Source organism: Glycine soja, chromosome 18, assembly GCF_004193775.1.
Source record: "Glycine soja cultivar W05 chromosome 18, ASM419377v2, whole genome shotgun sequence".
In the NCBI taxonomy this organism is placed as follows: domain Eukaryota; kingdom Viridiplantae; phylum Streptophyta; class Magnoliopsida; order Fabales; family Fabaceae; genus Glycine; species Glycine soja.
In genome coordinates this window covers 57,460,936-57,486,683 of record NC_041019.1, presented here as the reverse complement: position 1 = coordinate 57,486,683, position 25,748 = coordinate 57,460,936, and the positions used below count along the sequence as shown (strand labels likewise).

At 32.9% G+C, this 25,748-nt stretch overlaps 3 protein-coding genes and 1 long non-coding RNA gene across 4 annotated transcripts; 3 read left to right on the top strand and 1 right to left on the bottom strand.

The window, feature by feature from the left end:
* The first annotated feature begins 1,287 nt into the window (after window positions 1–1,287).
* LOC114395751 (casein kinase 1-like protein HD16) lies at window positions 1,288–8,780 on the top strand. Its single transcript, XM_028357596.1, has 16 exons — window positions 1,288–1,814; window positions 1,893–2,021; window positions 2,108–2,181; window positions 2,275–2,344; window positions 2,423–2,478; window positions 3,006–3,077; window positions 3,222–3,316; window positions 3,403–3,469; window positions 3,621–3,750; window positions 4,498–4,716; window positions 5,522–5,652; window positions 6,165–6,339; window positions 6,438–6,528; window positions 7,689–7,846; window positions 8,149–8,337; window positions 8,428–8,780. The coding sequence occupies exons 1-16, from the start codon at window positions 1,512–1,514 to the stop codon at window positions 8,485–8,487; spliced, it is 2,019 nt and encodes a 672-aa protein (XP_028213397.1). The 5' UTR covers window positions 1,288–1,511; the 3' UTR covers window positions 8,488–8,780.
* A 1,009-nt stretch (window positions 8,781–9,789) lies between these two features.
* Window positions 9,790–10,509, top strand: LOC114394922. Its single transcript, XR_003662879.1, has 2 exons — window positions 9,790–9,886; window positions 9,992–10,509. It is a non-coding gene; the product is annotated as an uncharacterized LOC114394922 (long non-coding RNA).
* A 3,585-nt stretch (window positions 10,510–14,094) lies between these two features.
* On the bottom strand, window positions 14,095–18,938 carry LOC114395753 (probable methyltransferase PMT19). Its single transcript, XM_028357598.1, has 6 exons — window positions 18,216–18,938; window positions 17,196–17,406; window positions 16,511–16,814; window positions 15,693–16,082; window positions 14,877–14,954; window positions 14,095–14,335 (listed from the first exon to the last, which is right to left on the bottom strand). The coding sequence occupies exons 1-6, from the start codon at window positions 18,756–18,758 to the stop codon at window positions 14,134–14,136; spliced, it is 1,728 nt and encodes a 575-aa protein (XP_028213399.1). The 5' UTR covers window positions 18,759–18,938; the 3' UTR covers window positions 14,095–14,133.
* Window positions 18,939–20,754: 1,816 nt separating this feature from the next.
* LOC114396141 (solute carrier family 35 member F1-like) lies at window positions 20,755–25,507 on the top strand. The gene is made up of 11 exons (XM_028358032.1): window positions 20,755–21,005; window positions 21,090–21,184; window positions 21,690–21,747; window positions 22,020–22,214; window positions 22,443–22,519; window positions 22,759–22,841; window positions 23,432–23,483; window positions 23,653–23,721; window positions 24,204–24,290; window positions 24,400–24,461; window positions 25,078–25,507. Exons 1-11 carry the CDS (start codon window positions 20,885–20,887, stop codon window positions 25,217–25,219), a joined length of 1,041 nt encoding a protein of 346 aa, XP_028213833.1. The 5' UTR covers window positions 20,755–20,884; the 3' UTR covers window positions 25,220–25,507.
* Window positions 25,508–25,748: the final 241 nt, after the last annotated feature.

Genomic DNA, 25,748 nt, shown 5'->3' with positions numbered 1-25,748 from the left:
TTTTATTAAGAAGACACACCCGATTTGAGATTCATTGAAAATGTACCGATTAGAAAATATGACGGTAACAATAATAACAAAAGATAATAGGTTATATCAAACAATGTTGAATGACAATAGATAGAGCGGATAAATTGACCTCCTATAGCCTAAGACCTAAATATAACCGTATAAACAACTTTATAAAAACTTTTCAACATATATAAAACATCTTTTCTAATGATATGAAAAAGTTTGTTTTGAGAGATAAAACTTAATTCAAGGGTTTTAATGCTTTAATGAAATTAATTTTCAATTATTAGGTAAAAGATTGCCATTTACACATGCACATAAAAAGTTATAAAGAATAGAATTAACATAAAAAAGTAAAATATTATTGCTTTTTATATTTTTCATTTTAAAAGTGCTGATATTTTATCATTTGAATATTATTGTGCATGATGCATGGAGACGGAGTGTGAAAGAGGGATTTGCGAGTTGAGTTGAGGTTTGGAGTATTTTTATTGTATATATGAAGCATTGGTTGATTGGTAACGAAGGATTAAGCCGTAATCAAGTGACGACGATGTTGTTCTCTTTTGAGTTGTTGCCACTCAAAAGTTTGTTTTGTTTCTAGAATGTTTTGCTGCTACTTGATCGAGGAGTGAGTCATTTCTTGTTTATTTGTGTGGAGTAACTATTGTTGCCATATATATACCAATGCTAAATTATTTGACTTGCATAAAATATAATTATTTGAAGAATATTACACATAGTCTAGTCTAGTCTAGTCTAGTTAGAAAAAATAATTGATTAGCAATGTCAGATGATTAAATTGGACCTAGCTCGTGTGCGGATAAATAATTAAATGACAGTGATGGTACAATCCAAGGTAGATACATATACATTATCATTTCGTATTTTATTTAAAATATTCAGTTAGTTGCTAATTTATTAGTAGAAGATATTTAAATTCACAGTTTTTCTCTTTCATATTTTTTCTATTAATCATCAAATCATCGATCCTATAACTTTGATTTTTTATACCAAAAGTCTTTTTAAACGTAATTTAATTGATAATATATACCGAGTTTAACTTTAATATCCGGATAACATAATTTTGAGGAGGAAAAAAACCTTTTAAGTGTAGGTTAAACTCCTAAGAATTAGTTTCATAAATGGTTTGAAGTGATTAAAAAAAAAATCTTTCTAACCTATGAAAATATTAGATTGTTTTTTAATCTTCCTTTTCTGTCATCCTATTTATTTATTATTTATGAATTTATTGGATTGGAATCATTGGATATTTCTATTTCTAATTTTTCTTTTCATCTTAATCTGCTAGCTATCATTCACTTTCCCCATCCATCCATCCACCGAACCCTAACCCTAATCCTCCATCATCGATTTGACTCGATTCTCTCGCTGTCTGTTATTTCCTTCAAAGCAAAACAATTCCATCGATGAATCGGGCGTCGCAGCTTTCGTGATAATGATCTTGGCGCTGCGAATCGATTGCATGGGTTTGGAGAATGCCGGAGCTTCGTAGTGGACCGCGACGACGTCGTGCTCCGGTTGCTCGTAAAAGCTCCGAACCACCGTCTCCGGCCGGGAGATACGTCAAGACTCGCGCTGCAGTTGCCAGAGAGGCAGCGGCGGTGGAGAGGCCAAGAACTCGTTTGGCGGCCAAAAAAGAGGAGAATCCCCTTATAATAATATCCGATCACACTAAGAAAGACGACGCTGCCGCCATGGCCGACGAGAGTGGTGGCTTGAGTGCAAACAAGGGCGTTGCTCAAGAAGATGACACCAACGCAGCTCCTTTTCCGGAGAGGGTATTCTTTTCTTTTAATTATTACTCAATTCTTTTGTTGATATTGTCAAGGTGCTTATTGTTGATATGTTAATAAAAGGTTCAAGTAGGAGGATCACCTGTCTACAAAGTAGAGAGGAAACTGGGCAAAGGTGGCTTTGGACAGGTTTTTGTTGGCCGTCGAGTCACTGGTGGTAACGATCGGACCACTGGTGCTGGTGCCACTGAGGTAAAAGCTTCTCCTGTTAACTCACTGTTTGAACAATTTTCTATGGATTTAAGTTGATTGAATGTTTCTTATCTTTTGTGTTTCAGGTGGCATTGAAATTTGAGCATAGGAACAGCAAAGGCTGTAATTATGGCCCTCCTTACGAGTGGCAAGTATACAAGTAGGTGCTTTGTTTATGTTGCAAGAGATATATGTTGTCAATTGCTTTCGATAAGTGAATTTGCCTGAGTTTTTTGTTTTGTTTTGTGAAAAGCACCCTTGGTGGCAGCCATGGAATACCTAAAGTACACTACAAAGGAAGACAAGGGGAATATTATGTGATGGTATGACCTACACAACAACCATTTTATTTTCTCATCACCAACTTTACTATTTAATTTTTTTTTTTGGTATGCATGCAGGTTATGGACATGCTTGGTCCAAGCTTGTGGGATGTTTGGAATTCCTCAAGCCAGGCGTGAGTATAAGCTAACCCTTTTTATTGTATCTGCTGTGTGTTTTATAGGCCTTGTGTTTTAAAATGAGAGCTATTATAATTGATTTTGTGTTTATAGGCTTTTTATAAATGTTTATATTGAAGTGAGGTGACTCCTTTTTTAGCTTCATTTTCTTCCACATGTATACATAACTGAATTAACTAAAAGTTTGGAGAAAAAGAAGTTGGAGTTGGTTTCTTGTATTACATGCTTCGTGGTGTTATCTTTTGGTTTTCTTTTCCTTAATTTGGTTTTCATATGAGCTAAATTTGATTTCCTTTTTTTTTTTTATGTAATGACTACTTTAGTAAATATTAAATTTAACTTTAACCTATTAGTGATGTATACGGTGTGTATTTTTCCTTTGATGTTGTATTTTATGCCTTCTACTACAGTACTTCAGGCCGTGAGACTGTTTTACTTCTCTTTTTCCTTCCTTTCTACAATGACTAATTTGTTCCTTGTTTTTCTTTGAAAATCTGTTGTTGCTTGTCTTTTGAATGTGTAGTATGACTGCGGAAATGGTTGCATGTATAGCAGTCGAGTCCCTATCGATCCTGGAGAAGATGCATGCAAGAGGGTATGTTGTTGGTAAACTATTTTTTGTATATTAAAGTTTTTTTTTGATTTGTTTGCCTTTGTCATAATCTGAGTGTTTTTTGATCTTTGATTTGAATTTATTGTTTTCCTAACATGATATTCTGGTTTCTGTTGTTCATTATAGCTATGTGCATGGAGATGTAAAACCAGAAAACTTTTTACTAGGTCAACCTTCTACACCACAAGAAAAGAAATTATTTCTTGTAGACCTTGGGTTAGGTTAGTAGTTTCAATTCAAGGATGATGCATTTCATTCATATTCACACTCCTTTTTGACCTTTCTCATATAAGCATGTGTTTTTCAGCAACAAAGTGGAGAGACACCTCCAGTGGGCAGCATGTTGAATATGATCAACGCCCTGATATGTTTAGGTTACCTTTTTCCTTCTTTTTGATTTTTTCTTTTATTCTACTTGTTGCTATTATTATCTTTACTTGTTTCTATTATTACGGTTTTTGTTGTTTCATGTTCATGGTTATCATTTATCAATCTGCTTCAGTCTTATATTTTTAATTTCTGTAGAGGGACTGTTCGATATGCCAGTGTTCATGCTCATTTGGGAAGAACTGCTAGTAGAAGGGATGATCTTGAATCTCTTGCATATACACTCATCTTCCTTCATAAAGGCAGGTTACCTTGGCAAGGTTATCAGGTATATCCATTTATTTATTTATTTATTTTATATTCTCATCAAGTACTTCTTCCATTGTGAAATAAATGTTTTTTTAGCAATTCTTTTTTGTTCCAAATTATCTATTCTTTTACAATACCAAGAAAACGTTTATTACCTTTCTCCAACTATGTCCTCCCAAGAAAACATTTATTACCTTTCTCCAACTTTTATCAGACTTCTGGTTAAGTTGTTTTATCTGTTTCTAGTTTAAAACTATTACATTGAACACTATATATAATCTGTGATATATTTGAATTTATTTTTCATTGTCTTTGATTCTGACAATTCAATACAAATTATGATTTATGATTCATGATTCAAAAATTAGGTTGACAACTCATAATTTGAATCTCAATTTGATAACCTTGTACATACGAAAATAACTTATTTATGTTCACAAGTTACTTTCAGCTTATTTTCATAAGCTCTTCAGCTTATGAAAACAGCTTATAACTTGTATAAAAATAGTTTAACCCTATTTCCTGTGTTTATAAAAACAACTTGTACATGAAAAAAACTTATTCATTAAGAATTTAATTAAGCTAGTTACCCAAATGCATCCAAAGTCTTATGATTTTTTTAAAATTTATTTATATAGAACTTAGGATTTTCATAATTCTTTTGCAACACCTTATAACAACACTTATTTTAGAATGAAGAGTACTACATGTGGTGATTCAGTTTCCCTGCATATTTTGTTTTAATCTGATTTTACCTTCTTTTTAGGGTGATAACAAATCCTTCCTTGTTTGCAAAAAGAAGATGGGAACATCTCCTGAGATGCTATGCTGTTTTTGCCCTGCTCCTTTTAGGCAGTTCCTTGAGATTGTAGTAAACATGAAGTTTGATGAAGAACCTAACTATTCCAGGCTAATATCTTTGTTTGATGGTATGCTTGGACCGAATCCTGCATTGAGGCCAATTAACACTGAAGGTGCTCAAAAGGTAATCCCCATTGTGTGATTTTAGAGTATCAATTTTACTGAATGATCAAGTCTTCTATTATTTAGTATATATAGAAACTGGACAGAAACAAATCGGGGGAATTTTCCCCCATTTACAAACAGGATTTTCTCTTAGTCCCTAAGCTGTATGCTCTATTTTAGCAAAGTTATTTATGTACAATAGTTACATTAAATATGACAATTGTATGCCACACTGCTTTTCCACACACAAATTCTATTAGAAAGCCATACGGCTTAATGAGCTTAGGCTGAATTTTCAGTAATTGGCCGCAAGGCTTAGTGGGCCTATACTGAAGTTGCAGTCGCCTGTGTTGAAATTATAGGGTTTCAGGTATTGAGAGAAGAAAAAGAGATAAAAGAGACTCAATACTCTGCAATTGATATTGATTCGATATGTGTTAAATCTGTGATACAAAATATAAATATAAAATTATACTAATGCTGGTTCATAATCTTAATTAAATTAAGGAAAACTCACAAGATACTGTTAATATGAAAACAAATCTTGGGGATATTAAGAAAACATGGGAACTAAGAGATAATCTAAGAATTAAGATACTCTAAATTACTGGAAGATAGCGTTGGATGTATTTCATATATTGTATCACTCAACATACAGAACTGCAGTGCAGCTGGTATTAGGACATGTGACAACCCTAATTATGGTTGTGGCCTGTCCTATTAACACGAGAAAGGTCCCTTATCTTTTGGCACTATTTTTATTATCATGATGTTGGTCTTTGTGTTCATGGTGTGATCCTTTGTTCCCGCAAACAATTTACCAGGTTGGGCAGAAGAGGGGTAGATTGAATATTGAGGAAGAGGATGATTCACAGCCCAAAAAGAAGGTTCGTTTGGGGGTTCCTGCTACACAATGGATTTCAGTTTACAATGCAAGACTGCCAATGAAGCAAAGGTAGAGCTGCAGCCACTTTTTGTAGCAGCTTCCTTTAATTGAGCAATTGGATATCCGAGATTATTCCTTTTTAATGCACTTTTGTATTATATTATTGTTAAAACATTTGTTTTTCAAACCAAATAAATGTTTGCTTGTCTCTTAGTTCTTGTAATATTATATAATACAATCCATTTCTTTGATTTGAAAAACAATTTTTAATGCACTGTTGAAATTGCTTTATCAAAGCAATTTCAACAATATTTGCCAAGAGATAAGTAATTTCAACAATCTGATTATGGAAGTATAATGTGGTAGTGTAAATGTTGAGATTGCTACAGTTTTTGTGATTTTCATGATTCATAGGTGCAATAGATTAGATGCTGCAGTACCGGTAGTAGCAAAATTTATTTTGCTTGACTCATGAAACAATAACAGTGAACCTAGTGATTTACCTTGAAGGCAAAAGTTTCTACCGCTTGAGTATTTTGTTATGACTGTGTCTTATGACTTCTGAATTGATTGTAATTTAGGTATCATTACAATGTAGCGGATGCAAGATTAGCGCAACATGTGGAGAGAGGGATTGCAGATGGCCTTCTAATTAGTTGTGTGGCTTCTTGTTCCAATCTCTGGGCCCTTATTATGGATGCTGGAACTGGCTTTTCAAGTCAAGTTTATAAGTTGTCACCATTTTTCTTACACAAGGTGAAATTATATGATTTATATAAATCAGTACTTGTCATATAATTAGCTATCTGTTTTCATATGATGAATCTTGCCCATGTGATTCTGTTTCTTTTCAGGAATGGATCATGGAACAGTGGGAAAAGAACTATTACATTACTTCTATTGCAGGGGCTAATAATGGGAGCTCTCTTGTGGTGATGTCAAAAGGTTTGTTTTTTTAAAAATGAACTAGTTTTGGACTTTGGTCTTTATTGCTGAGATTTTGCTTTTTATACTTTAGGTGTTTTGGTCATGTTTTGGGTTTATCTACATCAATAAATTTCGAGTTTATTTAGTGTCAGGCTCCCTCAATATAAACCCCAGCAATCTGTGATAAGGGCATGTCTTTACTCTTAACAGGCCCCATACCCCCCAAAAATAACGTAACCTTTGTGGGTTAATGCACCTCCTGTTGTTGATTCTATGGTTTTCCACCACATAAACTGGGAAAAGGGGGGAAAGTAGCATTATGCCTTAGCTTTCTTTTAACTAGCATGCTTTCTGTAGGATCCAAGGAAATGGAAGCAAAGGTGATTATAATATAAGAAACATTCTAAATGTTGAAGCACATTTTTATTGGTTGGATAGACTTGGTGAATTTTATGGAGTTCAGTTAATTGGTTGTGTATTTTTTATTTGGAATAATTTCAAATTAACCTCATATAAATGGATTTTTAAATAATCTTCCCACTTATTCTGTCTTCTTGTACAAGTTTGGCGAAGAGGCTGTATGTCGTTTCTCCACATGCATAAGGATTTGCCTGTTTGAATTCACGTGATATAAGAGTGAACACCTTATTGTCTAGTTTTGGGTCTGGGTTAGATTGGGATTTTCTGAAGGGGCTGGAAGGATATGTAGGGTTAAGGGTAAAGGGGAGCTATTGGTGAGAAGTGAGAGCTGAGAGATAACTGTGGACAGATCATGGTTTCCTTTGCTTCCACTAGCAGCTGATACCATATGACTAAGTAGAAGGGGAAAGAAGAAAACACTAATGCCTGAACATATGTGGATCAGATTTATGTACATCTAGTCATCTATATTTATACTGTATGTACAGCTAATTACAAATTTACAATTAGTAGTAGAGTGGTAGTAGACTAATTCATTCGTATTTATGAGTGGGAGAGGGATGCAGTAGCCTTTGGATTCTAAAGGCATAAACACCACCTCCAAGTAATTGTGTTTTTACTGTTATTTTAGGTGAGCTTTGTTTAGTGTTTTTCTTTGGACCAAGAATCCAATATATGAATTTCTGCAGATCTCTACATACAAGCATTCTGCTGTTGCTAACTCTAATTTTTGGTGACTTGTATTCTAATTTATGCAGGCACACAGTATACACAACAATCATACAAAGTAAGTGACTCATTCCCATTCAAATGGATAAACAAGAAGTGGAGAGAAGGTTTTCATGTGACCTCAATGGCCACTGCTGGAAGTCGTTGGGGTGTTGTTATGTCGCGAAATGCCGGATTCAGTGATCAGGTTTGCTTTATATTTAGATTCAATTGATTAGTTTTCATCAGGTAAAATTAAGGCTGGAAAATCTGTATTTGATAACTCTCATCTCATGCTGAGTTTAAAATGCAGGCATGTTTTTATGACAGCTTGGTTGAATTTTTCTTTGAAAATTAAATGATTTAAGATACTTATTGCTCACATACAGTTTCTTTTTCTAATGGTTATGTGCAAAAACTCTTGTTGAGTTGAAATAGTCTGTACTTCAATTATTGAGTCTCTGCCACTATACCTAATCCTTGCTCTCATTATCCATCTTTTAAATGTAGGTTGTTGAACTTGATTTTCTCTATCCTAGTGAGGGAATCCACAGGCGATGGGATAATGGTTATAGGATTACAGCAACTGCTGCTACATGGGATCAATCTGCTCTTATACTGAGCATTCCTAGGCGCAGGCCCGGAGATGAAACCCAGGAAACTCTGCGTACATCTCAATTTCCAAGCACACATGTTAAGGTAAGGGAAGGGTTGATGAATGAAGTAGTTGATTTTGTGAAGTCAATACCGAGACTGATATCTTCATTTTGGTTCTGTTTATGTTCTCAGGAAAAATGGTCAAAAAACCTTTACCTTGCTTGTTTGTGCTATGGGCGCACAGTATGCTGATTTCCTTTACGGGCCAAAGTATTTTGTGTCTGAAATTTATATATTTTGTAATGGCCCAATCGCGTATAACATAGCAGAGAATTGTTGTATCTTTAGTATTATTATCCCCACCCATCCTATTACAAGTTCCTTGGGGGTGGGGGATGTGGCAGTTAATGTATACAGCTTAGCTTTATATGTTACTCTAATATGTATTATATGTAGGTTTTATCAAATTTTTTGTCGGATTTTCAAGATTGTCTCCGTGACTTGTCTAATAAAAACATTTTATGGATAGCTTTCCTTGTGAATAAAGAGTCCAATAATTTTAACTTTCCTCACGCATGGCATACTCGTTTACCGTATAATGCTTTTCCTTATACGTTAGACATTTTCTTTGTTAAAATATATCGTGTTTCGGTACTTTGGCATCACTTTGGGGTCTGGGGCTTTTTCAAGTTAAAGCTATCAAGTTTTACAAATGTGATTTTGTAGTATAAATTTTAGTTATCCAAAATTGTTTAGCTCAAATGATTTTAGATTCAGAAATAATTCCATATAATTAAATGTGTGAATGTTAACAGAGATATTTACACCAAATGACGTTAAGAAAAAAAAAAAACATACATTTAATTAGAAGTTAGCATGTACTTCTTCGGTCCCTATTTACGGCACATTCTTTTTAAAATAAATATTTTATAAGATCTTTTTTTACTTGTCTATCGTTAATTATTTTTTTTTATCAAAATATCTTTAGTTATTTTAGTTTATAAATAATAAATGTAACAAATTATCTCTTTCTCTTTTTCGAGGATTGTTGAATAGAAGAGTATAGTTTTAAAAATTAAAATTCTATTATTGTTATTATTTTCTCTGTCAGCATTAATTATTTAAAGATAATAATTTTTAGAAAATAATACAATTACATTAAAGACAACATTAAAAAAACAGAGCAAGTAATCTTCATCATTAATTAACATCTATAACTTATCCCTTCTTATAAATGTAAAAATATTCTCAATATATTTTAGAGGTCTAGTAAGAATGATAAATATTCATGGGTTTATAGGATCCACCTGGTTCTACCAGACTCATAGTTCTACTACCTGGAGAGAGTCCAACAACTCCTTGTATATTATTCAATAAAATGTAAAATGTTAAGTTGTTTGTTTTTTTCTTAAAAAACAAAATAGAGTTTAGCTCTTTAAAAAGTTTTTTTAGAACTATGGCAAATGAGTTAAAGTAAATATAAAAGTTTTTTTTTTATTATTTATATTAAATTTATTAAATTGATATAAATGTAAAGAGGAAAATGGACAATATAAGTTTAGTGTGTTTAGTTGACTTCACAACCCTAGCTAGCAGTCCCTCAGCATTGTGTGCCACAAAGCAACTCCTTTTCCTGTTCCGTCGAGTGAAGGTAATCCTTAAAATTCATCATTACATGTGGTTTGCATTTTGGAATTCTTTTAACAATGAATTAATAGAGTTAATTGTGTTTGAAAATTCTAATGAATCGAATCAGATGGGATTTTGGGGGACGCGGGTGATGGAGATTGTGAAGAAGCATGATTCTGGAGGACTGGTTTGGAAGAGAATCAAGCTCACCACCACCCGAAAAGCCAATGCTAAGAAGCGTCTTCTTCGGGTTTGGCAGAATGAAGCTGTCCTCAAAGCGTGTTCTGCCACTCCCAACGAACCTCAACCTACACCAGTGGCTACACCAGTGGCTAGTTAAGTTCAAGCCCACCCATCTCAATTTCATTACTTTTCTTTTCCCTTTCCTTCAAAAATATTGTCACTACTTTTAGGGCTTCATTTACATAATTAAAAATCATCTGGAGGAGGTTATGCTTGCTTGCCTAGGCATATGCTCTTCATTCTTATTATGATTTTTTGTTTCTGGAGTATCAGTACCATTAATTGCATGCATTTGTGTGTTTTCTTTTGCTTTTCAACATTGAAATAGTTGGTTTGTGTAATTTATTGAAATATATGGATGTACATATATCCCTGTACATATATCCCTTTATTGCAAGACAATTTTTTAGGGGGAAGTAATAGAAGATGGAAGAGCAATTAAACTCAGTAAGAATGAGTCTTAATATGTTAGGAAGGAAACATTGGTTTAGTGATTCAGTGGATAATGATATTGGGATAATGATATTGGGATGTAAGAAAAGGTTATTTTGAAAAGATATTTGGATTGGGTGTGGAGGCTTGAACAGATGTTGAATTGTTGTGTATTGAAAGAGAGACCACTACAAGTGAAGGTGAAGAGACCACCACAAGGGAAGGTGAAGGTGGAGGAGTGATATAAGTGTAGGTTATACCGTTTGTTCTCCATTTTTGTATGGAAATTGTTAAAAAATAAATTACACCATATCAAGGAAAGGAAATTCAAGGGGATATTGACAAATCATGAGGAGACATGGGGTATGGAATGTAAAAGTTTATAAGTAAACCACCTCTCATTGTTTGATGCTGCGGCAAATGGAGAATGCGTGTTAGATCAAGAGATATGCATGAAAGGATCACAGTAAATAAAAGGTTGCAACATGGAAGTGGCGGCGTGCTGCGTCACGGTTTGTGCATTGATTCTAAAAGTGGGTTACGGATAGCATGTTTGTGAACCCGTTTCAAAATGGTTGGCACACATTCCAATGTCACGTTTTGTGAGAAGTAACATTTTCTTACTTTTAAATGAACGTACATTCGAGGGGTCGTGAACGGGAAACAAACACGCTATGAAATGTATGTTTTTGCTTGCAGGTACATTTGAACGGGTGATACAGTGAGAAGCCATGTATTTATTTTTCCCATATTTGGGATATTGATATCTCCTTGGGATTTTGTGCCACATGAAGGTTAACTAACCCTACTCTGATCTGAAACTATGCAATAATTTCTTCAAGGCAAGGATGGTTATGAAAGAGAAAACGTGACTTTGAGCAGGTACATTTGTGTTAGTGAATTTGGGTTTTAACTTAATCCTACAAAACAGACTTGTAAGTCGAGGATTACTCCCCACCTAGTTTATTTCGGCTCATGGCTACCTGCCCCTCTAATGTGACCATAATATTAACCTGTTATGTGATTTTTTGGGGGCTATTTTTAAGGTTGAAAATTTTTAAATTTAATAGAAATCATGTCATGTTCAATTAGTTATTCAAGGTTTTGCTTGATTACTCAATGTCTTAAGTCGATAACTTGTTCAGTTTTTAAGACATTGTTCATAGTTATTGTTAGACAAACCCTAACAGTTCAAATGCATTATCATCTTGAAATGACAATGAGTAGGGTTGGGCATGGGTAGGGACTACCTGCCAGATGGAGAAGACCTGTGCTCGCCCCCTGTTGGGTACCTGTCTGTAAAATATTTGTGGATTTTTTTATACTCCCAAGTATTTCAATATTTTTTTAAGTTGATTCAACATCAAGCAAAACAAGTGAATTAAAAACCAAGAGCAAAAAGGAAACAACACAACAGAATTAAATTACAACATCTCAGAAGCATAAGTTCAAAGGAAAAAAAAATCAGGGTGAGGCACAATGAGGGCGTGAGGCAATATGAAAATTAGATTCTTGATAATATATATATAAAGGTACTTTTATAACTTCACGAGTAGCATGTATCCTCATACACTATGATACACGCATAGCGAGTAGAAGAAAATCATACCCGTGGGTAGCAAGTATTTATTTAAAGCATCCATCATCTATCGCTGACCGATTTTATCTGCAAATATTCATGTGTGTGGATTTGTTTGTCATTCCTATTCTCGTCATTCACAACACAAGCCTAATTTGGATGTCTTGTGTTAGGAAAATGCTTTTGTGATCATAAACTAATTGAAATTACTAAAATTTTAGAAAATAACGTGACTTCTAAATTTTTAATAATTTGAATTAGCTTTCAAAAAAATGGTTCGTCCACAAAAAAAAGAAAGGTTTAAAACAATGAACCTAAAAAATAATAAATTTAAGAGTTGTAAGTATGAGTTGTTAATGGGCACACATCTATTTTTTAGTTGTTGTGCATTAGCAATTTAGCCATAAAAATATACTAGAAAACCAATCTAACTCTTTCTTTTAATAAATTTAATTTAAGGAAGTTATAGTAATTTAAGTTTAGTTTCTTTTAAAAAAATAATAATAAAAACTCATTACTCTCTTATGTTCCACTTATTTCTCTATCCTCTTAATTTTTACCCACTTCTCAAAACGTTGAAACTGCACTGGCAAATCACACGAAGCAACTGAACCGAAAGCAATAAACTCCATACTATTTTCTAATTTCTCAAATTTAAATACTATTTTGTTATTTGTTTTTTATTATCAGTGAAGCTAATGTTTTTCGTTTTGCATAGTTAAAATGTTGGGTGTGATTGCGTGAAAGATGGGAGATGAGAGAGAAGTTAGGCCTGAGGAAGAGGAAAGAGTAATGAAATTTTTGTTTTTTAAAAAATAAATAATAAATTGTTATTATTATTATTATGTTCTTAAATAAACTACAATAAAAGAGTTAGATTGATTTTTCAGTCTAAATTTTTTAATGTAGGTTACTGATGCACACTAATTGAAAAATAGGTATGTGAGCACTAGCAACCCCTTTAAGTATATAGAAAAATGTTTTTATAATTACAATAATGCATAAAAATTATACTTAAATTTGAGTTTTTTTAACTACTAGCTATATCAGCAAATAGAAAGAAAAAAAAAACTGCATATATTTACATATAAATAGGCATTGTTATAAAATTGTCACATTTATCAACTACTGAAATTTTTACTTGATTTCATTTAACTCTATTTTTTTAAAGAAATTTCAATGCATCAAATGTTTTATATTGATTTTTTTTTGTTTTTTAATTTGTAGATATAATTTAAAATATTTTAAATGAATTTAGAAAATTAAAAATAACCTTAAAAATAAATTTTACATAGCAAAAATTGATTGACTTAATTCTAAATTATTATCCAAATTTCAAACTATATCATTATCATAAAATACATAATTTCAATCTTCAATTTCTTTTTTTATCAACAACTAAAATTACAATTCACAAATAAAAAGCAACTACTAAAATTACTTATTTTATCATCTGAAGTGAATTACTCATTTAAAGGAACCTTGTCCCTATTTGACATGACTCAATATCGGACAATTGAACTCAAGCAATCTGTAACTTAAAGGTTGATTTCTTGCTCAAATTTGCTCATTTAAACTCTCTTGTAGTAATAATACAATGGTTTTATATATTTTCAATTTCAAGCATCGAACAAAATTATTTCCTGTTAAGGATGTGCCATTCTTAAAAACACAAATCACCTGTAGCCAAACTTGTGACTATGACTCGAGGTAAATCTTCACGCAAGTAATGCAATTTACTACTATTATTTAGAGATGGTTGGGTAGTTTGGCTTATTCCTCACAATTCTCTTTGCTTGTTAAGTTAACTTTCTTCTATACAAAAGAAAGAATGTAGTCTAAAGCCTGACAGTGGTTTAATGATTTTCCTTTACCCACATTCCTTGTATAAAAATAAGTTTAAGAAACTACTGGAAAAAAAAAGACTGCAAAATTGAACTATCGAAAGCTATGGTAGGGAAAAAAAAACAAACAAATGAGATGCTGCTGGTAACAGAACTAACAATATAACAAATTTAGTCGTCATTGTTTATAACCATAATCATTTCTGGATGAAAAGGTCCATCCTGGTCACCAGCCACTACAATTCCTTTCCATCTTATTCTATCAGTTATTTCTTTTACTTTAAGAATTACATCTCCGTGATCTCTAACGATAACAGCTCCTTTGGGACGAAGAATGCGATGCATCTCCAGAAGAATATCAGTAATATCACACCTACCAGAGACATTATTATATATTGATAAAAAACAATTAGTTACTTTGATTTCCATGGTCAGAACAAATTAGAGAAATTGCTTCCCTTTTTTACTACTAAAAGTTTAAATCATACACTGTACTCCTATATTGAGAACATATCTCACATAATTTTAAATCCAGAGGTATGATACTAATGATCAAAATTAAAATTTAATTAATAGTAATAAGGCTACTTAAAAAGTCATGCTAATTATTTTTTAAATCTTGACCGTCTAAATTAAAATTTAACAGTAGTCTATTTTTATTGTTCTTTTCTCTCTCTCTCTCTCTATATATATATATATATATATGCATGTATATATGTATATTCAACATATCCTATCAGGCTCAAAGATGATACTATTTGTGTTACTTTGGTTCTTGAAAGTTTCTGATTGTATTAATTAGATTTTCTAACAAGTTTGCAACTTTGATGTCATAAACTTGGAAATTAAGAACATTGAAGATAAAAAACAACACAGTTTGCTCAAATAATCTATACTCGTATGATTAAGCTTACTTGTCCATATACATACTGAATACACCACTAGCATGTATCAAGTCATATGTTCGTGGGTATGTCGAAAAGGGCTCACACCTGCAATCAAGGCAATGGTGTTCCTTCATTATTTCAATCTCAAAAGTACATACTCAGATGCAAACAGAGACAAAGTATATGCATGAAGATAAAAAATGAAGCATCTGCCAAGACGTCCAAAATAAGAGAAACTAAAGGACTCAAAATGATAATATATGCAGGTAACTTTAGATTGAAGAAAAGGGAGAAAATGAGAAAAGAATAGAACAGTCTTATTTAGTTAACAAAGTCTTTGTATCTTATCATTCAATATAAATCACACAATAGTAACATACCACAATCATATATACTACGCAAAAAATGTATTTTATTGTAACTTCATCACAGTTGAAAGTTCAGAGCAATTATAATGCACCAATAGGTTACACCTATGCAAGTTCTATGCTAAAAAAATGCACTAATTGTCTAATTACAGTGACAAAATACAAATTCAACATCAAACACCTTGAATCCAAGCAGAGAAAAAAGAAATTTGTGTTCATAACCAACTCTTAGAAGTCACACTCTATCCTTTGATACTCAACCTTTGAAGCTAAACAAAAACTAACTGCAAAAATAACATGTGCAGGATACGTAATGATGATATGAAAGCCAATAGGTAAAATTTACTTTCATAATTCTAAATAATTTGCTTGCAGCTGAAATCTTTTATGCTAAACTCATCTTCAAAACCTTGTAACTAACCAGTATACGATAAATATTTTAAAGAAGAAAATAAAGATAATAAGTTTTGCATACCAATCCATGTAAGTTCCTATAAGGCCTCGTTCGTAGATAATGCCAAGATTGTTGCTTTTTACATCAAAGGGAACAACATTCATAACCCAAACAGGATATTTCACTATTGCAGCGGCAAATCCACCAAAGCCAGCATTCATATCCATAACATTTCGATATTTTCCAGAAGAGAGGGATTTAAGAAGGACCCCATAATTGGACACTCTCCTTTTCCATGTCTGATTATCTTCAATATATGTTTTGAGAGTGAAGCCATCATCATTTTCATTTCTGACCCTTGGTGGAACAGTTTCCAACCTCATAGGCCATTTCTCAAGAACACCACCAGATACTTCATGTACATCTTTCACGTCTGGAAGAGGAAAAATGCATGCAGTCATTTTGGTATACCTGTTGAATAGTTCATGCCTATGAAGTATGAATATAATACATGGGAAAATGATCTAAATATAAACATACTATGCGAAAAAGTGGAACAGAAACCTTAGCAAAACAGTAGTAAATTCAAAGTTCTTGAATGGATTCAGGAAAAGAGAAACCTTAGCAATATACAGATTTCCATCTTCTAGTGTCCTCTAAACAATGGTACGACAACAACAAAACTTTTATCCCACAGGTATGGTCGGCTACAAGGATAGCACAATGTGTTCGGCTCACTTAAAGACCAAATCATCATAAATATTATTCACCATGAGACCCTTCTTAATAACTTTCTCCAGTATTGTTCTAAGTCTTTCTATTGGACTAAAAAACATGCAATCTACTTTTCTCACTTGTGCATCCTCTGAACAATGGTAAGTTGAAATTAAGAAACTTACCATCCAGCATCAGGGTCAGACTCAGATGAGTTACAGAACTTGGGGGATCTCCTAGTCTTCAACTTTTGCATGCAGCTGATATGATCTATGTGTTTTTGCCAGACAGCAATCTGGTCTCTCTCAGCAACTTTTTCCCAGCACAGTTGCATTGCAAGGTCTTCTAAGGTATTTTGCTCCTTTTTTAACTCATGAGGCTCTGTTTCCCACGCTTTGTAGTTTACCCTCCAATTTATGGGTGGCCCAGACAGTACCCAAAATCCTCCAGGACGTAAAATCCGGTCAATCTCTCTCAGGTATAGCCCATCTTTATCAAATTAAACAAATATCAGAGAGTAGAATCATAAGTTGAAACCAAGTTCTCTACAATGAATTAGCTGAATAAATTTATGCGTTAGCTTATTACATTGAAACACTTGGCTGTGGCATTAAATGAAGTTGTTCAACAAATATATAATATAAACCGCACGTGAAATCTCTGTTACCATGTTAGCTTCTGTGTTAAAACCAATTAACATTAAATAAAAATGCCCGTTGGATATATAAACTGCATACCAATAACTGCCTCCAACACTCATAATGGAAGTAGGATATCTTAAAAAAATCTTTTTTCTAATACATACATTTAATGTCAAAGTGAAAGAAAAAAAACAGTAATACCAAAAAAATGAAAAGATTAAAGTAATACCATAATCAGTCCATGGGACAAGGCATCTAGAGCAATGAACCATATCAAATGATCTTGAAGGGAATGTTAGCCTGTGAATGCTTAGTACACCTAATATTGCTGGGAGTCCTCTTTCTAGGGCAAACTGTACTTGAGATTGATGTTCATCACTAGGCGCCAGTGACATTGTCAAGATACCATAGTCCATCAGAGAAGCTCCAAAGCTTGCAACCTACGATTATGCACATTCAGAACACAAATTCATTACATGTAGTTATAATAAATAAACCCAAAAAGATGAACAAAGTTTCATTAGGCAAAGTGAATTTCTTCCAACATTGAGCAGAGACGAAAAATATCAATACAATTAACTAAGGTTTGTAACTAATGGGTCATGATTAGTAGAGCTAAACAGATTCAATACGAAACAAAACTAATCATCAAGAAGAAAGTACAATCAAATCCTACTTTCCCAGTGGCATTAGATTCAGCAGAAGGGGAACTTTAATCAAAGTGCTAGCCAATCTAGAGTCCAGACAACTACAAAAAGAAGAATAAATAATATATGCACAAACAGTATATTGTCATCAAATCATATATATATATATATATATGAAAGTTTTGCTGATTTTGATAACAAATATCTTAAAGTTATACAAATAATTACTTAGTTTGACAGCATAATTACACTAAAAATAATGCTAATTAAACTTTTTTAAAAAAAAGCAGACTAAGGACCCTTGATCCTATTAGTTATTTTTATATAAAAAAGCTCTCATTTTATTAAATACTTAATTTTGCTGTTTAACCAAAGACATTCTAAAAGCCTCTCTGTTTTTCTTGCACAAGAAACTCCTCCAATGGTCATTTGTAGTAACCTCTAAATGTAAAAGCTAATAAAAGACGAATGAGAAACTTTATTTTTCACTATGATAGAGGGCCAAACAAGTGAGGACAAAACAAAATAAAGAAAAGGCAATTTTTAAAGAAAGAGAAATAGAAGGAGCGAAAAAGCATGAGATATACTACAAGCTCACTCACCCCACAACCAACATCAAGCACTGTTCTGACGTCCCCAGATTCCAAAGGCACCGGAAGAAGACGTTTTAGAGCATTAACATAAGCCTTGACCCCTTCAGGAAACGAAGTGCCACCTCCAGGGAACACAAAGTGGTCACCTTCCAACCTAACCCAATTCTGTGACTTCTTATACTCCACAAGCTTGGGAAAAGGCACGTTACTGAACCAAGCAGTGTCCTTACTCTTAGGCCAAGGAAACGGGGTTTGGTACCCAGGTGGGATTGGAATGAGGCACCTCAACCTTTCAGTGGTGCTTTGAGGGCAATGACGCTCTTTGCGGAACATTTTGGCTTTGGGGAAGCGTCTCTGCCTTATGGGGTCTTGACATGGACAGTGGTTGGTGTAGTTGCTTGGGCAGAAGTCAAAGTGGTGTTGGGATTGCAAATGCAAGTTTTGATGGATACGAGGTGAAGTGTAGAAGGAGGGAGCAATGATGATGTAGAAGAGAGAGGCTAAGAGAATAAGGGTGGAGAAGATTTTGAGACAAGCAGTGGTGTTCTTCATCTGTCTGAGGTTGTTGCTGTTGTTGACTTTCTGAATTGAACTTGTAACGTGTGTGTGTTTCTGATATATCTATCTAGTATTTGTGGTCACGGATATCATCCTATGCATGTTTGTGTTGTGTGAGTAAATGGAAAGCGCTTTGTGATAAAACAAAAATTAATGAGAAAGGAATCATTGGTTTGGATTGATCTGCTCTGCTGTGGTCCTTTGTTGGATCGATCCATATATATATTATGCCATGTGAATTATATTGCCAAACATTACAACAGGGGGAGGCAATTGCTAAACTTGCTATCATATCTCACCACAATACAGAGAAGACCACTGAGAGAGACAAAGAAAGTTTATGGTATAAAAATTCTTAATTTTATCCTAATACCCAAGGAGAAATTATACCATGGTCCCGCCCAATAAACAAATGACACATATTACAACTGACATAATGGCCCCATACTATGATATAATTTCTCCCCCATCAAATATGTAAACCCTTCTTAATTGAATGACTCACAAATTACACGTATAACTATTCTAAGAAAAAATGTTGGTAAGTCATGAATGTAAGTATCTCAAGCATTGCAAGAGTTTATAATTATATTTGAGATATTGAAAATATATAAATTTTAAAAATATTTAAGGAAAATTGATCTGCCAGTGATAAAAAAAATTAAAATTAAAATATCTGAACTTAAGAGTATGACTTAAAATAAGAGTATATATGAAATATAAAAAAGTTAGTAATAATTATAGTAAAAAATTTAAAATCTATGTACTGAACAAAAGAATTTTTATTTTACCAACTAATTACGAATTATGTTAAGAATAATTTTTAACTTGGTTATTGTAAAAGTCAATAAGATTATTATATATAACAATTCTTTATTGATTGATAGTGTAAAACTCTTTATATTGTTAATGTATATTCTATTTTTTCTTTATTAAAAGAATTTGAATTTGATTTTGAAAAAATTAAGAATGAGTTTAGTCACTGTTTAAAAATAATACTAATACAATCATAAATCATTCTTTATAATACATCATTCTCTAGTAAGTTAGAGCGAATAAGATAGATGGAACTTTATATTTACTCTATTTTGTTTTATAGATTTAATTCTGTTTTATTAAAAATATAAAACTTCATTGCATATTTGCATATTTATATGTTGTCATGTCATCTGTGATAGTAGAGTTTGATTATCACAAGAAGCAAAAGGTATTAAAAACACCAAAGGGTATAATTGGCCAGACAAATGGGATGCACAATTCCAATGAGCTTGCAACAGTGCAAGATTCTGAAGCATGCACAACAGCACAAGAAATATGACATTTGCCAACAATTTTAAAAAATATTAAATAAAATAAAATTCATTTACTATTTTAAAAACTTTAACGATAGCGATGTATTATTCTTAAAGTATTTTAAAAATACTATTAGAATAATTCATTATAATACTTTAATAAATTATTGAAAAATTAGGTTCCTTTTTGCCACTGAACACTTTACTTAATTAGGTTCCTTTTTGATCTTGTAGTACTGACTGTGCATTTGACTTTGAGTTTAGTGTGTGTTTGTATTATCATTTTCAAAATATATTTTTCTTTACTTCTGTAGTGAAAGTGTATGTGACTTGTGCTATCAGATTTGAAACGGCAATACAAATACGTTTTTAATGAAATTTATGTGTCTGAGGTGTATATTTAAATTATCTGTGTACATTAAATTATTTTTTATCAAAAATATATTTGACAACAAAGAGAGAGATAACAATAAGTGGTGGGAATAACATTATTTATCTACTAATCATTACTTGTGTAACAGCAAAGTAAAATTAATTAATTTTTTAATGTGTCTATTACAAATAATTAATTAACCATATTCGATAATGGTCCAACATTTTTTGTAGCTTGCTGGCTGTGGAATTTTGTCACGTTGCGCGGCTCAAAGAGGGTGTTAATCATAAAATTGTAGTATATAAAGGTCAATGGTGCAATCGCGGGAGCTTCAAATTCAATAGTATGCTTTTTGGTTTGGTTTCACACTCTCAACCACCCAATACACATTCCTTTTCTTCTTCTTCTTCTTCTAAATAACGTTTCTTTCATTCTGTTGAGTTGAGTTGGCAAATATGATGTTCGACTTTGGCAGGATTTGGACCCCAAACACGTTGATAGGTCTTGGCTTGGGACAGTTTCTTTCTCTTCTCATCACTTCCACCGGCTTCACTTCTTCTCAATTGGCTAAAAAAGGTATATTCAACTACTACTACTACTACTATTTTTTTTCATTCTCGTGCCAATTTTCATTTATAATTCTTTTTTTCATTATTGTAGGAATTAATGCTCCTACTTCACAGTCGTTTCTGAACTATGTGTTCTTGTCTCTTGTCTATGGAACTATTCTCCTCTATCGAAGGAAAGCACTCAAGGTTATAATACTATTCTCAATAGGATTTTATTATTTGCAAATATATGATGCAATGTTTCTTTTTTCTTTATTTAAGATTAAGTCTGTTATTGGATTGAAAGAGATTGATGGCAAGAACATTTCAGCCGTGATCTAAAGTTAAACTCCTTATGCTTCTCCTTCTATTGTAAAACTACTGTTCTCCAAATCTCCCTTTCTTTCTGGTACTAAAATTATTGCTAGGAAGGGATAATTCTTTAGATTTCTGATCTACCGATGTTTAGATGCTCCAACTATTCCACCAATCTGCAATTTTTTTAAGTGGGTAAAAACATGTCATGTACTTATATAATGGCTTTATGGTTTTTGAGCAAAAGAAATGATATTCTTTTATTTCTGCTTTACGGAGAGACTGTGAGAGTGCTGCTTTTCAGGAAGATCAGCTGTTTTGCTATTTTTTACTCTGTTTTCTTCTAAATAAAAACATTTGATGACAACTTCACTAACTTCATATGCTTCTAACACAGGCAAAATGGTACTATTATATAATTCTCGGATTGGTTGATGTAGAAGCAAATTTTCTTGGTAAGTGTTTCATGATGCTGGAGACATAATACTAAATATAAAACATTGGTGAAATTAATATATTTATATGCAGTCTGCTCAAACAATCGTTGGTCATATGACTAACATGTACATTCCAAATTCTAATATCCAATAGAAATTACTCAAATGCGACCATCCTTTCTTGTATATTTATTGGACTCTTCCTATCTATTAAAATGAAGCAAGTCATATGTTGACTTAGATGATCTCACTTGCAATAATATCTAAACTAATTCTCATCTACCGAACAGTTGTGAAGGCATACCAATACACCTCACTTACAAGTGTGATGCTGCTTGACTGCTGGTCAATTCCGTCCGTCATGCTTCTTACATGGCTTTTCTTGAAAACAAAATATAGATTCAAAAAGATTACCGGTGTAGTTGTTTGCGTTGCTGGCCTTGTCTTGGTTGTGTTTTCTGATGTTCATTCAGGTGACCGTACAGGTGGGTGGCTTTTTTATGTACTGCATACTGACATCAATATCTTTTATTTATACTTGAACAATATATACACCCTCTCAAGCACTATGAAAAAGCACGTGTGCTAGTGTTCCATATCTTTATCCTTAGAAACCATGCAACTAATAAATTTTCATCCTATATTTAATATCATCAGTAACATGCATAATTCCATTTATGGTAGTTGTTTGATGTCATATTCACCTGTTATAGGTGGAAGCAATCCTCGTAAAGGAGACCTTCTTGTTATTGTTGGTGCTACCTTGTATGCAATCAGTAATGTCAGTGAGGTAAGCTGATTGTACTTCTGCTTTAAAGCATTTTGCAACAATTGAGCAGTTGATAGCATTGCACAAGAAAATAAAAATATATACTCACTAATTACTATTGAAAATATTGATTGCTATTCAAAGGGTGTGCTTTCTGTCCTAAATGTAAATTCTTATTTAGTATTTCACATGCCTGCTTATATTAGTGTTTCAGTATGTGTCATCTTCATTTTGTTGTTGTTATTTCTTTTACATTGCAGGAATTTCTTGTGAAAAATGCTGATAGAGTTGAGCTTATGGCAATGTTAGGTCTCTCTGGTGGCATTATCAGTGCCATTCAAATGTATCCTTCAAATTAATTACATTAGGAGGACTCTGGGATCTTTCTGTTCTGATTTTTGTCTTAGATTTATCAAAAGGTGCTGTACATTCTTCAAACTATTTCTCCCATTAAATTTGCACAGAGGAATCTATTTGGGAGTAGTTGCCGAGGCTCAAACATTCCTTCCAGGATTTATTGTTTTATACATGATCATATTTGTTTGGCCTTTCAATAGATGCTTGTTCTGTTGCATAACTAAAGCATCTAACTTCAATTTTTATGCCAAATAATATTGGTTTGCTCAGTGATTTAACAAATTGTTCTGTGTCATAATTATACTGTACTGTGGATTTTGATTTGGGAATTTACTTTGAAATGTTAAATGGATCGAGTTGTAGTCACAGGTGAACGAAATGCTATTTTAATTATTTTTTTAGGAGATTTTAATTAAGTTCCTACTTCAAGTTTTTAAAATCAATTAATTATTTTTCTAAGAGTGTTGTGATTTGATTGTAATTCACATTGATTTAATCAAGGAAAAATAAAAACTTATGTCCTTTGACTAGAATTATTGCATCTTTTTCTTGTTGTATCCTTAATTATTATTACAGAAGCATACTTGAGCGCAATGAACTTAAATCTATTCATTGGTCGGCAGAGGCGGTAAGCTTTCTTTATCACTCTCTCACTGTGGTCGAGTAAACGATAGAATTTCACTTTAACTAGGATGTCTGATATCAAGTTATATATGTTGTCACAACAAGCTCTCAACAGTGATGTAAGACCTGTAAGCATCATCATTCATATTCATTTCTTTCAATGTTGGTTTCAGGCGCTTCCTTTTGTTGGATTTGCAGTGGCCATGTTTATGTTTTACTCTTTAGTCCCTGTTCTACTTAAGGTGTGGATTCAAACCATAGCTATTCTGAATATATTTTTTAAGAAATTATATTTGTTACTATGGCTGTGGAATAAAATGATTGTACCAAAAATAAAATAGATGGAATTAATCAAAATAATTGATTAAAAAACTCTAGGATGCAGTTCTTTGGTTTTAATCTCTCTCTCTCTTTCCGAGTGTTTCTCTATCTTTTTTTACACCGATTTTAATTCTGAACCAAAACAATTTAATAATTATGTAGTACTTTGAAAAGTTTATAACCCATCAAATTTCTTGAAATTCTTTCTTAGCATTGGAGAAATTTAACTTATTCTATAGCCTATAAATGTCCAACCGGCAATGGCATCTTTCTCGTGCCACTTTTCCCTCTGAACATTCTTGGTATAGTTTAGCTTAACAGAAAGAGACGGATGATAAATATCCACTATCCAGCTTTCACTGAAATGTAGTATTGTTAAATATGCTCTCTTGTTTTGTTACAGATCAATGGTTCTACCATGCTAAATTTGTCTCTGTTGACCTCAGACATGTGGGCTGTCTTAATTCGCATTTTTGCTTACCATGAGAAGGTCTGATAGTAATGTTACAACCTTGTTATTTTTTCCCACTTAGAAATTCCTATGAAATGTGAACCGCTTTCAACGTGCTAACATCTATAGAGCTAACTATGCTTTCCAGGTTGATTGGATGTACTTTGTGTCATTTGGTGCCGTTACCATTGGGCTCATAATCTATTCAGGGTACGTATTGTTGCACTTTCTTCTCATATAGTTTCCGTTGAGATGTTCTTTGAGGATTTTCTAAAATTGAATTATTTCTAATTAATTCTGCTGATTCTAGCATGTTATGATGATAAGTTGACCTCTACATTGAGTATCGATGAGCATTAACCACACATTTATATTTGAAGCGTGGGCATAGCTTGGTACCACGTGCTTTGCCAATGGTGATGGGAGTTTATGTTGATTTAGATGTGTGCCTAGTAAGGGAAATTGAGCTATTCCAAATTTATTGGTTTCTGCATCTATTTGTGGCAGGATTCCTTGCTTGCTGAATTTCTATTTTTCTTTCATGACGTATTGACACAGTAGTATTAAAAAAAGACATATATGGATGTCCCATTGGCTCAAGGTCAAGGATAATTTCAATAATCCATGATTTTATATTTTAAAGGTTTTTTCACAATTAAAAATAGTCAGTCAGCTGTTGTAGGTCTAGTCTTGTGCTTCTCAAAAGCCGTTGTTTCACATTTAGTTTTCCTCTCTAACTTGATTCAGGAAACGGAGACTCGTGTATCCTATAATATTTCTAATAGATTGAGTCTTTTTTTCACTATGGTATTTCTTCTTATTGCAGAGGGGACATAGATGAGGATCAGCACCCTCCAAATGCTGCCATCGTTGATCTTGGCCCTGCAGTCAAACAAGATGAGGAAGCCAATTCAGGAAATCATAGCAAAGGAACTGCGGCTGGAAGCTCAAAAACATGGGTAGCTTAGTATAGACCTACAGATTCATACACAGAAAATCAATGAGGAAAAGTATCCTCAAGAGAATGGAGATTAGTCTAAATCTATTATGTATTGGCAGCTCCTGCAAGATTGCAATCCAAGAAGCAAATGATCCTTCAAATGCTGCTCTTGTTCACATGTCTTGTAATTTAAAGGATTCTCTAAGTTTCGTTAGATGTAATTTTGAGAAATCATCTGGAGATCAATAGCCAATTTTTCAGTCAGTATGTTGTTAATTATCTGTCCTCAATTAAGGTTGGCTTTGATTATTGGAAATTATTGTGACATGAATAGGGAATGAAGAGAAAGAAATGGAAGGGGTAAAATAAATAAGAAATATCATAGAATGCATGGATGAACCGGCGTGGGAAGTTTTTAAAGTTACCTTAAATACTCATGAATAATTGTCACATATAATGATTCTACCTTGGATGGGTGAAAGAAGAAAATATATAAGTAAATTGTAAAAAATCTATAAGAATAATTAAAAAATTCTGCACATTTTATCTCATTATCT

What these genes read in the sequence shown, in the direction of transcription:
- LOC114395751 (XM_028357596.1), top strand. Translation starts at nt 1,512, where the DNA reads ATGCCGGAGCTTCGTAGTGGACCGCGACGACGTCGTGCTCCGGTTGCT. An exon ending in CTGGTGCTGGTGCCACTGAG is followed by an intron (nt 2,022 to 2,107) that starts GTAAAAGCTTCT and finishes TTTGTGTTTCAG; the next exon opens with GTGGCATTGAAATTTGAGCA. An exon ending in AAGGGGAATATTATGTGATG is followed by an intron (nt 2,345 to 2,422) that starts GTATGACCTACA and finishes GTATGCATGCAG; the next exon opens with GTTATGGACATGCTTGGTCC.
- LOC114396141 (XM_028358032.1), top strand. Translation starts at nt 20,885, where the DNA reads ATGATGTTCGACTTTGGCAGGATTTGGACCCCAAACACGTTGATAGGT. An exon ending in ATCGAAGGAAAGCACTCAAG is followed by an intron (nt 21,185 to 21,689) that starts GTTATAATACTA and finishes CTTCTAACACAG; the next exon opens with GCAAAATGGTACTATTATAT. An exon ending in TTCATTGGTCGGCAGAGGCG is followed by an intron (nt 23,484 to 23,652) that starts GTAAGCTTTCTT and finishes TGTTGGTTTCAG; the next exon opens with GCGCTTCCTTTTGTTGGATT.
- LOC114395753 (XM_028357598.1), bottom strand. Translation starts at nt 18,758, where the DNA reads ATGAAGAACACCACTGCTTGTCTCAAAATCTTCTCCACCCTTATTCTC. An exon ending in TGTCCCATGGACTGATTATG is followed by an intron (nt 16,815 to 17,195) that starts GTATTACTTTAA and finishes AATTTGATAAAG; the next exon opens with ATGGGCTATACCTGAGAGAG. An exon ending in TTCAGTATGTATATGGACAA is followed by an intron (nt 14,336 to 14,876) that starts GTAAGCTTAATC and finishes TGTCTCTGGTAG; the next exon opens with GTGTGATATTACTGATATTC.